We start from the raw sequence: 15,034 nt of genomic DNA, 5'->3' as shown, positions 1-15,034 counted from the left end.
AGCAATTTGGATGCTACATAAGCCTGCCTTAATCAAATCCACATTGAAGACCAAAGTCAAGAATGAACCCATGAGTGAAAAGGGAAAGCCCTTTGTCTGGCTTGAGACAAGTGAGAGGTAGGTATTCTGTTAGGAACCCTTACATTCCAAGCACCCCCCAAAATAGATACATACAAAACAAACACGCATCACACAAATTGTTTTTCCGAAGACTGCATTTTTGAATATCATAATATATATGTTCATTTCAGTTTCATTTTATAGATATAAATTCAGATCATTTTTCAACCTGCCTTTAAAGTTCTGGAGGTTTACACTTAAATTAAGGTAGCTTGTTCAGCATCAATTGTAACAGCAGATGACATTGAATAAAAAAAACAGCCAGGAGGGGAAAAACATTTTACTTAAAATATTTGACACCAGTGATCTCAAGGCAAGATCAAGAACCTCAGCATTTAAGATTTTATATATGTGTTTTATAGATGGGCCCTAAGCCAGGCCAAACACATCATTTTGATGTTGGCTTTTTCACTGAATCATTTTAATAGTGGTCCCAGTAGGGAGGACTTTGTTACCTTTCTAGTTAATATACTAACTAATATACCACCTGGAGGCAAGGGAGAACAAATTGTAGCTTCAAAAATGAGACTTGGTAACTGTAAGGCCATGTTCACATGATCATACCTTAGCTTTATAAGCTGGAATATGAGCAAATCTTTTTGCCCAAGCATGCAGGCCCTTTGTGCAAGCCACAACTAAACCAGGAAATCTCTGATTAGCCATAGTTATCCATCAAACAAGCCAATCTCAAACACTGTTCGTGATCCTGGCTTATTCTGAAACGGTAACCACCATTTCTCAGTTCAGATATAAAGGGAAACCCCAGTTAGAGTCTCCCTGCTTTAATCACAGCTTACGTGAAAGGGTTATGTGCTCAGGCAAAATATCTCGGTACAATAAGCTGGGATATGAACCAAGCCACTGATATAGCTGGATCAGGCAAATGAAAGAATGTCTGCTTTTGGACATCGCAAGGCCAGGGTGGGTAATGAAAACAAGAGAGAATAGAGATGTTAAAACCTCTACCCAGGTCCTAGAAAAGGAGCAAAAGGATGAGAATAATAATATTCCCAAATATGGGAATAAACTTCAATCAGATCCAACCCAAGTTAGCCAAATTACTTTTTTTAATAGATTGCATATGTAGATGTTCACCACCACACTTCAAAATACACTCCTGTAAGAGCAAATCTTCATGTCAGATTTCACATGCTGCTGAGAAAATGAACTCCCCTCTCAGCACTTTAAAACATGAAGGTTTCTGTATCCAAATTTCCACTTGTACATTGACAGCTTTAAGAAAAAACAAAGGACACAGAGGGTGTTGCCATTTTTTTTTCTTTTTTAGCAGCAATGAAATACCACTAACCCCTTTTGTACATAACCAAATTCAAGTCACAACCAGTGGTGACTGCACCACAAAGTCACCAGGTACAAAACTGCTAGTTTTAAATAACTTGAAATTTTTCCCCAGAACATCCCTTTTTTATAAACAAACATTTTGCTATTTTTGTACATAGGCTAGCAGGCTTGTTTCAATATGAAAATGCTAAATCATTTACAGATTTAATCAGTTATGTAGTGCTACAATAAGTGTCCGATATTCTACATATGAACAATCTTGATAAATGGAAATGATGAAGTGTTAAGTAAGGCTATCCAATTACCTTTATGTACATTAAAAGAATAGATACCCAGCAGGAGAAAGGGTAAGGGGAAAAGATTGGGCAAATACTCATAGTCCCACAGGTGTAAAAATTAAATTGGCCTTCTAGCTTGTGTACTGTAAATGAGACCTTTCCAACAGTCCTGCAGCCAATGCCTTTTTTTCTTCATAGAAAGGAAGCTGTCTTCATGACATTACCTCTTGATTTCTGATTTCCACAGCGTGTCATTTGAAGCTCAAGTGTCAGGTTCTTCCTATCTTCATAAAACCTTTCCAGTATTCGGTTGCATGATCAAGTCCCACTTCCTGGGTTGGCTTTTCTTTTTTAAATGTTCAATCTACCAATTCATTTAGAGTGAGCTGTAGATAACATGAACCAGTTCTGGAACCACTATTGGGAGGAACACAAGCTCTTCACTACAATCACACAGTAGGAGGAAAAGTAGTGATAATTCAATTCATTCCTGGGGCTGGACCACCAAAATTGAATGAACTTGGCACAACTGGAGCATTGAATTTGTATCCACCATGCTTTTCAATCATTTTGGATTCTGAAAGGGAGAGAAAAATATAATTATCTGAAAGTCACAAACCATGTCTTGTCACAGCTTATCGAGCTCTTGATGTGCACATTCATGCAATGAAGGGCTTCCATTTTAAAAACAAGAAATTACGGTATATTTTCAAATATCTTCAGAGACAAACTCAATTTCAAGCAGAATACTAGAACATGAAATATCAGAGTTCAAATTCCCAAAAATGGGGGGTGGGGGGAATGTGTAAGCCAACTTGAGTTCCTTGGAAGAAAGGAGAGTTATAAAAGCAATAATAAATACATACTCCAAGCTTTGTTTTTTAACTACTGCATAACAGGAGGTTGGACTAGATGACCCTCAGCAATTCTGAATGCACAAGGTATTACAAGATCTGAATGGTGAACGTTAACTTTGTTAATCCTATGCAAAGACCCACTTGTATCAGGGGCAAGAAAGAGAAACAGGGCGTGCAAGCTTGAAACATATACCAGCTGCCAAAAGGAAAAGAAAGAGAATTCTAACATTTTTACAAAAAAACAAAAACACTTGGAAGACAGGCAAGTCCACAGCCATGCCCTTTCTCCATCTGAATTGCTAGAAAACACATACACATGCATATGTGACTTCCCAGAAAAATCAACGGTCAATTAGGTGGCATCAAGCCCAGAAATTTCCGTTTCAAGAATTGGTACTTCAATAAGCTGCAAGATCAACACAAAGCTTGTCCCCTACAAGCAGGTCCTCTTTTTTCTTAGAACAGGGTGAGACGGAGAACTTTTAGGTCCCTTAATAAAATGCTAATAGTATACCCAGCATTTAATAGTAACAGATTATATCAAACATAGTGAAAATATGCATACCATGGGCTGCTCTTCGCTGATCTGCTAAAGTTGCTACATCCTGTAACTGTTTTCTTTGTTCTTCATTAAGACCACGTGTCAATGCTTGGTACCACACAGGGTTACGATTCTGAATTGCTACAGAACAAAGAGACATGTAGACATTTAACAGACAGACTAAAGATAGGCTAAGAGTTCAGCAAGGTAATGATTTATTTGCTCTGCAAAGCTTCTTACTCCACCACTACCCAGGCTTCTGGTAATACTTTCTCTCAAGTCCAAATATTTCCCTCTATACCAATTATTTGCCTAGTTCTTTCCAAAATACTCCACATTCTACTAAAATGGAAGTACAGTGGTACCTCGGTTTAAGAGCAGCTGTGTTTATGAACTATTCGGTTTAAGAACTCCACAAAACCGGAAGTAGTGTCCCGGTTTGCGAACTTTATCTTGGTCTAAGAACAGAATCCAAACGGTGGAAGGGCACCGGTGATGGGAGGCCTCATTAGGGAAAGCGTGCCACGGTTTAAGAACGGTTTCGGTTTAAGAACAGACCTCCGGAACGGATTAAGTTCATAAACCGAGGTACCACTGTATTGTTATTAGAATTACATCGCAAATTAACATTCTGAAAGGAAGAAAGGAGCAGATGGAATCTCAACAATTGTATTAGCCCAACATACAGATAAAACAAATATTAAAACAAACAGATATTAAAACAAATTACAATGGAGTCAACTGAAATACCAATTAAGAAAAAAGGTCAACAGTTTTTGTAACACATACAAAACCCAGTTTGGATCTATATTATTTCACTGGTACCACCCGTTATGTAAGCCCATGGAGACTTGAAAATGCAACAAAAAGGTAAATTCCCTTACAACTCTACAACGTGTGATGTTTATGATTTTTAGTGCCTAAAGTAGATTATGTAAGACTCATTGTAGCCAGACCTTCAGTTCAGTTAGAGCACATGACAGAGAACACAATGACATGCTTTTAAAGGTCAGGAACTCTTTTAAAGGTCAGGAACAATTTTTAAACATTAGCTTGATTCCTACACATAATGAGAAATGTATCTAGGTGTTACAAAAGTTTAAGATATTTGCTGTCATTATGATTCAAATTTAAATATTAGTTTCACCCTTATAGCTACATTGTATTATTATTTTATTTATTTTAATACAATTATTTTAATATCTATATACCACAATTTCTAAGTGGGATACAACAGGAGCATAGCATATATCATAAAATCAGTTAAAAGGAACTATATGATCACAAAGCTCACTTAAAATGCCTGCTAAAATAAAAGAAAGTCTCCACCAAGCACCACAAGTTCAACATCGAGCGGAATGTCTGATCCCAGCTAATTGGGAGTTCCACAGATTGGGCCCACAACACTGAACACACAGCTCCTGATGGAAACTGGGCATGCAACTGAGTCATAAGAGACCACTAATAGTGACTCCTGCAAACACTTCAATAATTGGGAAGGGATATAGGACAGGGGTTGCCAACCTTTTCAGATTAGTGGGCACATTTTGAATTTTGAGAGGATGTTGGGGACACCAGTCACAAATGGCCTCCATGTGGAGTACGACATAACAAAAAAGCAAAATGTTACCCATCCTCGACAAACTTAGGTTGCTTCATTGAGGTAACCGAACCACACTGAGGTACAGACACATTCAAGGGTGTGCCACAATACGAAAAGTAAGATTTCTTCACTCACAGACCAAACAAAACTGCCCACTTTCAAACTTATCCCATATCATGCTTGGCGTGTGATGGAATGCCTCAGCTGCAGTTTTAAATCATAGTCCTCCCTGAACTCTAATTGCACGCCTAATTGCCACCCCATTTCCCAATTTCAATGGGAGTCCCCGCCCACGCAAAAAAGAGAATACAAGTTTGCTATGCAAGATAAACAGCAGTTGGACTTACTCTGAAAAATTGCTTTAAATATCTGATATTCATCAACAGGATTATCTTCATCATCAATAATGGTTGAATATCCCTCCAAAGCAGTCTCTTCAGCATCATCTTCTTCCCAATCTTCATCATCTCCATCTTCTCCAGCCTGCTTTGCCAGAATCTCTAAATATTCCTGTCCATCTTCATCAATATCATCTTCATCACTCCCAAGTTCCTCTGTAAGAAGATATCGCTCAAAGATAAAAAACAGCAGTGTACCTTTCTCCATTAATTTATGTAATATTTGTACTTCATAACAATTCCACAATTTTAACCTAGGGCTAGGCTCTAGGATTCTTTTTTGCTTTTATCTGGGAAAATACGATGCATTTACAATGCCCTAGATGAAAACTTTCTCAGTTTGCACTATACAGCTTGAAATGAGAAATAAAAGCCAACACGGAGACATAAAAGAAAAAAATACAAAAATTGGACATAGTGAAGAGCAATGAAGCAACAGTGAAGTCTGATTAGGTTTGCTTTTCAAAAAGCAAAATGAAAAGTAAAGATACTTGGTACGAAAAACTAAACTACTTGTCTGATATTAAAAGTGTTTATAATACAAGGATAAAGCAGAGGAAACACTGAATGAGTGACCATAGCAAATATAGTGTGTAACATAGGAAACAAAACAGCAGGTGAAAAAGAAGGAAATGACAGGCCAAGATACAAACATCTGAATCCTATTTGGAAGAGAATGAATAAAGCAAGGAGGTAAAAACAAGAACAGGAAAATCAAAAGACAGACGTACCAGGATTGAAAGTTCATTGAGAAGCTGTCACCAGAACATGATAAATATTGGTGAACTGCTACCAGAGGGGTCAATGCTTTACCTGCTTCCTCGTCATCTTCTGCTTCATCATCATCATCACTATCATTTTCATGCTCAGCATGGCAAGCATACGCTCTTTTCAAGCCATTAAATAAAAGGATGAAAGCTGGCAGGATTTGGCCCGAAACCTGATTTAAAACCTGTGGTATTTGTTCCAGATCAATAAGTGCACACAAGCCTAGGACACACATTTTCCTGTCATGAAGCCTGAAATGCAAGAGGAAATTCCATATTACATTATTTTTCAGCTTTAGGAAAAAGAAGGCAAGTAGCATACAACCCAATGGAGACCTTAATTTAGAGAAGTACAAGAGCAAATAGGTCTTAAATGTACAATCAAGCTTCTTTTCACTTATCCCCAATAGATGTAGCCCTGCAGAAGCCATATGAAAAGGTGGATGAGACATGCACTGAGTGGACACAATTTCTTGTCTGTGCATAAAAAGGTTCAGTGCATCAGCACTGTGATCCCCAAGACACAAACTTACCCCAAGAAACAGTCCACATCATTAAGCCACTGTGTAATGAAGTGATTTGTAACGGGCTCCACATTATTAGGGAAGCGTAGATTTTCCAAAGTATTCAGAAGTAGATGGGGATTGTAATACAGAGCAGCTATGGCAACCTGGAGGCACATCGTTCGCAGTTCGCTTGTTTTAACTTCTCTGGTCAACCGCTCTAAAGCAGCTTCCACAAATAAAGGTATACACTGCAAAACATTTATAGTGACAACATTCAGTAATAACCCCTGATTTTTACATTCATTAATAACCCCAACCAGATGCATCTTTTAACTCAGGGCGGCCCAACTTTTCATACTAAGTGGGCCACCAGAGTACTTTGATGCAGAACTCATGGGCCGCACACTGTCTTGACACCGGGGGTGGGGAGCAAGCCCAAAATTTGACACCTCCCAGCCCTTGTGTTACCTTCCCAAAGCTGGCTAAGTGAGGCACCAGGCTTTGGGAAGGGGTTGCAAGGCTTTGGCAGGATCCAAGAGCCCCCCCACCTCCTCCTCAAAGCTGGGAAAGCACAAACTAGGTTTTTGGAAAGAGGTGGGGGGACTCTAGAACCCTGTTAGAGACCTCAGGCCTCCTTCCCAAAGCCCAGCACATCACTTTTGATTAAACATGAAAAGGGTAGGTGACTGTGTCTCCTCTAGAGTTGCAGCTATCATATATTTTTGGCAGTTAAAGTCCATTCCACTTACCTGATCAATGCCACGACCTTTACACTGTAGAATGATCACCTCTAACAGTTTTGCTGCATGACATTCTGCATCTTCTCCTGCCACACCTGTAAGGACCTAAGAAATACAATTATACCCCATCAGCTTCAGTACTGGATATTTAGTAGCATTTATTCTTTATATTTTCAAAGGAACAAAATTGTTAAGGAAACTCTGTCATTCTACCTCCCATCTGCACAGGCAGGCTGCACTGTGTGTACCAGAACCATATGAAAAAAATATTAATTGCGTAAAGAAGTTACTAGCTGAAATCCCAATACTACTGTTCCATTTGCAGAATGGCTTTGATCCAGTGCTGATATCTGCTAATGTAAGTGGAGGAGATTTTCACTGATTTCTCCTTCCTGCTGCTGCCTTCTATAACTTCCAAAAAAAATCCGTTCCAGAGGATTGGGGGACCCTCCAGACCACTGTGGAGGGTGGTGGTGGGGGACCGCAGGGGGAAACTGGTCAAGACTGTTTCCTCTTCTCTGTTATGGTGGGTGCCTCTGCAAGATCAAAAGCTGTTCTACAAGTAGAACAGCAGTGTTGGATTTCACCTAGGGAATATTATTTTACATCCACAAAACTGAATTCCTGGTTACGTTAGCCAGTAAAGGATCTGAATGTGTCTGACCGTTTTTATACATTCAACTGTAAATTAGGTAAACATTTGTCGGTAATTATCATATCACATAACTTAATGATATGTGAGTGTTTCTGTCCCTCTCACCAACATAATTTGCTGTTTATTTCAGTGGAAATAGAAAATGTTCTGCCAACTGAAATGAGCACAAAGCTACACAATACGCAAGCCTAATCCTGCACTGGTGATCCAGGTGAAGAAACAGGCTTGTATATACAGATTCTTCTTCCAGATTTCAGACAGACATAGCATTTTATGCCCGACTGTGGAAGGGGAAGGAAAAACTGAATCATCTAGCACCCAGGAATGTTGCCCCATTCTGGAGATTCTTCTACACAGAAGCAAGCAGCTGTGTGCATGTTAATGTGTAACAATATGCCTTAGTGTGAAAATACATTATTAGTACGTACCAGTAAAACTGACACTACCAATCACCAAGTGAAATGAAAGCCAGTATATATGTAAGAGCTCATTTTTGATGTTTGCATTAAAATTGGGAGTCTTTGTTTTAAAATAGTGTATATAGATATGTAGGGCACAATTCAAGGAACCTCCTTTGCATGCATATAAGTGCATACATTTCAATCTTTCTTCTCGACTGAAGTTCCCCGAAACTTGGCAGCAGGTTGGGGACAGACACCTGCCCCATCTTAGCAAGGAATCACAGGTATTAGATCTAACTGCTCTAATAATCTGTTTAGCAGAGCGTAGTTCAGAAGGCACTGGGATTTCTGTAGTCAGCCACAGCATGAATAATTTTCCAGTTCAGCTCAGCTGCAAAATCACTGTGAGGTCATGTACAAAAACAGCTGTAATGGAAACTGGTGTGTTCATGTTTAATCCAACTAAAATCATCCACCACTTTTTAATAACCTGACTTTGAAGGCAAGGTTATGATAAAAAACCAACCACAATACCGCACAGTAGTAAGCCAAAGCCTGAATACAAAGAGATGTGTTTAAATTACACTTAGTATGAGTCCAGCCCACATTCAATCTCCATGTTTGAGAATTTGGAGGCTGGTCAGTGGTAAGCTTGTCTTTCGACATCACTGCACCAGTACTATGATCTCAAGTTGCTCTTTGGCCACAATGCTGTATGTGAGCAACACAGTCTAAATGCAAAACACAATTGGACTGTATTACTAGGCACAGATTAGAAACTATGCACACACGTGACTGTAGCCATTTTAATCCACTTCAGGGGAAGAGTAATACAACTGTATGACTGGTTACTGCATGGTTACGCGCATGGGAGCTTTCAGAAGAGGTTATGGACTAATACAGGATTAGGAAACGTGTGGCACTTCATATGGTGCTCAGCTACTACTCCCATCATATCTGATCATTGGCTATGATGGCTGGAGCTGATGGGAGTTGTCCAACAATACCTGGAAGGCTACAGGTTCCCCACCCCTGGTCTACTGACTCTCTGTATAGTTGGATCCACCACGTATTTTTTAAGCAAAATGGACATGCAATTCCATAGGTCCCAATAATTTAGCTTATCTAGGTCTGTGTAGAGTTGCTGGACCTTGCAGTCTCTTGAATGTGAATTTGGATTAGCTGCTGGAAAGGCACAAGTCTTTCTTTCCTAGATCTATACTGCATAATGGATATCTACAGGATTTATTTATTCAGCAAAATTTATCTACTGCTTATGTGTAATAAAACATCTAAGTGGTTTACAAAAGTAAACAAAACATTAAAATTCCAAACACACCCTAGTGAAAGACAGGTATTAAAAAACTTTCAAAAGAAAGGTGTCTGGATAGGTTTGTCTAAACAATGATTTAAATAGGCACTGAAAAGAACAGCGCAAAGGCACTTGCCTTATGTCAATGGGCAAGAAGCTCCAAATGAAATGACTCATTTCTCACAAATGTGGAATAAATATTTTTTGGCACCTGTAGCAGTGCCAGTTCTGCAGATCAAAGCACTCCAATGGTATATATTTAGCTACAATGATAGGAGGATTAGTGAGTTGCTTACCTTTTTGCACATACTGTAGATCATTTCTAGGTATTTTGTATCAGACAGGAGTGTATCGGTATCAACAGTTACATAATTATGCAACAGTGGCATCATATCTGCAGTAAAAAGATTAATCAGCAGTTGTTATTTATGTGTTCTCTTGGTCAATATGAAAAGCTGCAAGGTACAAAAAGGTATCATTATCATTCAGTTCTGCAGTGGCCTGCCTATGCCCAATGAAGGAAGAAAGACCTAACAAGGAAGTTCACCTGTAAAGTAGTCAAAGCCGTCCTGCTGGAATACTTCAAAGACCAGAGGCAAAAGCTGCCACATCTGTGCTGAGACCTGCTGACAAGTCAGACTGTGAGCCAAGGAGAAGATTTCCTCATAGAATTCTGGAACAGGAAAAAGAAAAAGATGTCATGAACCTTGGCTCGATCCAATCAGTGCACCACATGCAAAGTAATAGCTGAAGGGTGGGGAGACCTCTTACCCAGAACATGCTGTTGTAACACTGTTCCTATTACTTGCAAACAGATACCTTCCAACTGCTGGGTAATCTGAAAGGAATTGTTTAAAGGAAAGGTCAATGTCATAAATTGCTTGTGTTACGTACTGGAGGACGAATTTGGGTCTTCAGAAGTAGAGTACAGGAAAATGATTAATTAGATGGGATTATAAATTATGAGGGTGGGTGGACAAGGTTTCTAATAGGACCTTATCTTTGCTGCTTTTGTCTAACTTGGCTAGTAAGCCATAGGACCGATATAGAATTGCTGTAACTTTCCCTGAACCTTAGATTAGGATAAGTTTTAAATATTGGAAATGGTCCTAATTGGTAGCAGCTTCTTGAGGAGCCTTAAATATGAGTACAGACAGGAATAGTTAGAGCAAATTGAGTGAAATCACAACCTTGGAGACAGAGAGAAATTTGGAAGGAAGGAGGGCTGAAATTGTGAATTGTCCTAATGGGAAGCCTATTCCGGAGATTTAAATATGCCAAAGTAAGAAAAAAGAATGGGTAACAGTCTGGGAAACAGTTTTTATTTAGGGGCCAGTGGTTGTAAATAAATTGGGACATCAGCAGGCATGGATTAAATGCTTGCAAAAAGCAACAATAGGGATAATTTTAAAAGGGGAAATAGTCTGTAAGCATAGATGTGTAATGTATAAAGTGGTCTGAATGTTTCAAATATCTGTGCAATATATCACAAGTTTAATTGTTCAGTAGTTGGAAAATTGCGTAAAGGGACCTGGAATGTAAGATGATTTGGTTTATTTAAAGGAAGTCGGGGGGGGGGGGTTTGGGGGGAGGAGTAAAAATGTGTTCTTTTTGGTTATTTTTTAATGTTAATGAGAAATGTGCAGGGTAATCTGGTATTGATACAATGTGGCATATACTGGATTTTTGTAACTGAGAATTAATAAAAAATATTTAACAAAAAAAGGGTAAGTTTTAAATAAAACACACAACCACGAATTACTTGGGTGGGTGGCCTGTTTCAAAAAAAATAGAGTAATCAGAAGCAAAGCACATTTACAAAGGTGGCCACTGCCATTATTTGAAGTGTTTAACACTAGGACTGTTTTATAAGCATCAGAACAAAAAGAGTTAAGTTCTGATCAAATTTATGTCTTTAATAGATGTTTGAGTACTAAAGGGTTAAGAATATCGCCTTCTTATCTCTGTCACAGAGAAGGTTGTTCAACAAAGTTCTCATCCATTTCACAGAACACACTTGCTAGGTTCATGTGTCCTAAAGCACACACAACGACTCTGAAGCCACTGGTCTCAAATACAAGGCATGCAGAGAAATCAGATATTGCAGCGTCACCACCTATCTATTGTTTCTTTATATATCTGAAACATTTTAAACCTGCTCTTCAGCCAAAAGTGGTTCCCAGAGCAGCTTACAAAGATCAGACTTGCAATCTAAAAAGTCACAACACAATAGGAAAAGGTACCAGGAGGGAGGAAGGATTCTAGTCAACATGGCTGTGTGCCATTTCATACTCATGCAGCACAATGGAGAGCCTGGGAGATTCATGTGTTTCCCTCCCTTTACAACTGAATTCTTTGCTGTTTAATTAATTTGTTACGAGCATTTTAATTATTTCTGGCTTTCTACTCTTTGATTGTTTTACCCACTGCTTTTTATATATCTAGCTTTCTGGTTTATTTTCACAGCTTTGTTTTTATGTTGATATGAACCGCCTGGAGCTTTTCTTTGGAGTTGGAACAGCATGATAGAAATTCTGCAAAGTCAGTCTTTAAATCGGCTCTTAATTGTACTCCTGCCTTGTTCATACCTGCTGTGTCATCTGGCACGGCTGAATAACTTTGGAGCTTCAAGCTAGCCAGGAACCCCTTTCTGAACCTAGGGTCATATCCTAATTAGCTACAATAGGGATGGAGGGAGTTGGATGGATGGATGGATGAATTAATTAATTAATTATAGGGATAGTTTGTGAGGAAGCTTCAGTAACAAAGCATTAAGATAAAATGCAAAGGAGAAGGAACAAGGAAGACAAAAAATAGACTGCCCACCAGCACTAAAGCTCAGGCAACAAGCTTAACAAAGCTCCCTTTGCTATTTTTACATATAAGAAGCTAGTTTTCTGAGTAAAATTATCAGTCATAGGATTCAAAAATGGGTCCTCTTACAAATCAGTAACTAGCTAAAACAGAGCAGTCCAACACATGGCCCAAAGGGGGCATGCGGCCCTTGAGGCCTTTTTGGTGGCCCTCAGCAACCATGGCACACACACCCTGTCGCAGCCTTCATGCTGCCTTCCTAAAGCCAGGTAAGCAAGGCACTGGGCTTTGGGAAGGAGGACTGAGGGCTCTAACGGGGTCCTAGAGTCCTCCCACCTCCTTCCCAAATGCCTAGTTAGTCCTTTCACAGCTTTGGGAGGGAAGGAGGTAGGGGGGCTCTAGGAGCCTGCCAGAGCCTTGCACCTCCATCCTAAAGCCCAGCGACTCACTTAGCCACTTTTGGGAAGGTAGCATGAGGACTGGGTTTGTGTGTCAAATTTTGACCTCTCTCCCCGCCCCCATGGCCAACAGGGCAATGTGTGTCCCATGGGTTCCATGTTGAAGCACTCTTGCAGCCCACTTGGTAGGAAAAGTTGGGCTGCTCCAATCTAAAAGAATAGGAAGTTCAACGGAACCTTCATTTTCAGAAGCACAGTACCCCTGAACACCAGATACTGGGGACATACAATTACTTTTTGCTGTGATTCTATGCTTCTTGAAGGCATTTGGCTGCCAGCTAGACTATACAGATCAGTTTTGATCTAGCAAGGCTCTCTTGTATTCCTATGAAATCCCATGAACCAGAGAGAGGGCTATGAAGTATTGTTATCTGCTCTACGGACGACATCAAAGTCACTGCTCCCAGCAGGGATCAGGACCCTATGACCCTCCTGATGTTGGATTACAACTCTCATCTGCCCCAGCCAGCATGGCCAGTGTTCAGGGAGTTGAAGTTCCCCATCTCTGCCTTAAAAGCTTTCAGCCTTTCACCACTGCTAGGAGCAGAATCATATTAAGAAAGGTATGAAAATATACTTGTTTCATATCATAAATACAGGTCAGGTTTTTAACTTTGGGTCTATTTTTAAAGCACAGCAGGCCCACACATAGTTTCTCAGGAAAATGAATTCTACTGAGTATTGATTCCCTCTGGAATCTGCAAAGCGCTGAGGTACTTAGAATAGCAGGTGTTTGTCTTGTGACCTCTATCTTTCTTCAAAAATAATTTGTATAAAAGTGCAAAGCAGCTTTGTAAAACTCAGTCAGGACTAGAGTTTGTTTTTACAGTTTAACAAAGGTTAACAACAAAACAGTAAAGTATTTTCAATAAAAATAGGTTCACAGAATTTAAATACTGACGCTGGCTTCCTACCAACCCTCTTAAAACAAGGCTATTTTGCAGCTTTTCCTGGACACAAGCAAAATAATTTCTTACCTCTTTGTGATCTTCAACAACACTGAGGAGCGTATCAATGGTATTCAAGATGCCCATTGCTGTTACTGCTTTATCATCACTGCCTTCTTCATCTGGCCCTGTCTGAATCACCTGGTTAAAAGTCATTGCCTACAAAGAGAAAGAATAAAATCTCAGTTAAGAGTTAATAGGAAGCTCAACAGCAGACTAAAGAATCATAGTGTAACAAACAACATTTTCAGGACCGTTTGCAAAAGAACATTATCAAATAAGACTTTGTATCAGGGTGGGGTGGGGAAGAGCTCAACCCTGATGTAGAATTTGGGCTTCCTTAATTTTTTTTTTTTAAATACAATTAATCAGGGATGAATACTGATAAAAATGTAAAAATCTATTTTTTAAATTAAAAAACAGCTAAGCTAAGCGGTTGCAGGGGGTGGGGACTGCTAAACAAAGGAGGAGGGTAGGAGATTTTTGCTTTCTACCCAAAGGCCCCAGACCACTTCCCAAGCTTTATTCCCCTGGAGCAGCTTTCCAGGGGAAAGAGAAAATGGCAAATATGACCTCCTCCTGCCCGCCAGCAAAGAGTCCCAAGAGCAGACTTCTGCTTCTTGTAACTCTGGCTCCAACCCCAAATCTTTAAAATAGCCCAACAACGCTACAGTATTTGGGATTTTTGTGGTATTAACTAAGTCAATTTCCATTGAAAAATTCAGAGTATGTCAAATATGTATATTTAAATCGTCTCTATTATGCTTTAATAAAAAATATTATTTCTTGTCTATGTTTTGCTACCACCAACACACTACCTTTGGCAGCAAACTAAGCAGGTTAGAATATGTAATTGACTGTCTACATTAGCAGAACCTCAGGATATTAAAACAGCAGCCAGCATACTATACAGGCCATAAGCATGGTAAAATAGTGAGACTTACCAAATGCTGGGTCATTTCTACTGCTATAGGAGTAACCTCTTCACTATATTCACAGATCATTTTCTGAATCACATTGGTAAGATCATCATTCTCAGTCTCTCGAATAATATGAAGAAGAGCCTGCATTACAGGTCTAATGAATGGGGTAATATATTCCTTAGCTAAAAAAAAAGGGGGGGGGCAGGAAAACAGATTACTTTATTGTAACTTACAGGAAAACAGCTAGTACTTTAAACAAGAGGTAGTCAATGTGGTGCCCTCCAGCTGTTGTTGAACCACCACTCCCATCAGTCTCCAGCCAATGGGGCCGAAGGTCCGGAATGATGTCACCTGTAGCTCCAACAACATCTGGAAGGCACCAAGTTGGCCACCCCTGCTTTAGGCATTCTTT

General features: G+C 39.5%; 1 protein-coding gene across 1 annotated transcript in view; it reads right to left on the bottom strand.

The window, feature by feature from the left end:
* Positions 1–197: 197 nt before the first annotated feature.
* IPO7 (importin 7) overlaps positions 198–15,034 on the bottom strand; it is a 40,952-nt gene continuing 26,115 nt past the window's right edge. Inside the window, exons 15-25 of the mRNA XM_083401594.1 lie at positions 14,644–14,804; positions 13,730–13,858; positions 10,252–10,318; positions 10,028–10,153; positions 9,777–9,874; positions 7,122–7,217; positions 6,400–6,620; positions 5,913–6,118; positions 5,049–5,255; positions 3,123–3,239; positions 198–2,277 (exon numbers count right to left, since the gene is read on the bottom strand). Coding sequence (XP_083257720.1) covers positions 2,180–2,277; positions 3,123–3,239; positions 5,049–5,255; positions 5,913–6,118; positions 6,400–6,620; positions 7,122–7,217; positions 9,777–9,874; positions 10,028–10,153; positions 10,252–10,318; positions 13,730–13,858; positions 14,644–14,804 — 1,526 coding nt within the window. The 3' untranslated portion in view covers positions 198–2,179. The remainder of the gene's footprint in view (positions 2,278–3,122; positions 3,240–5,048; positions 5,256–5,912; positions 6,119–6,399; positions 6,621–7,121; positions 7,218–9,776; positions 9,875–10,027; positions 10,154–10,251; positions 10,319–13,729; positions 13,859–14,643; positions 14,805–15,034) is intronic.

This window comes from Podarcis tiliguerta (assembly GCF_965153285.1).
Source record: "Podarcis tiliguerta genome assembly, chromosome: 1".
In the NCBI taxonomy this organism is placed as follows: domain Eukaryota; kingdom Metazoa; phylum Chordata; class Lepidosauria; order Squamata; family Lacertidae; genus Podarcis; species Podarcis tiliguerta.
This window is presented reverse-complemented; position numbering and strand designations above follow the sequence as displayed.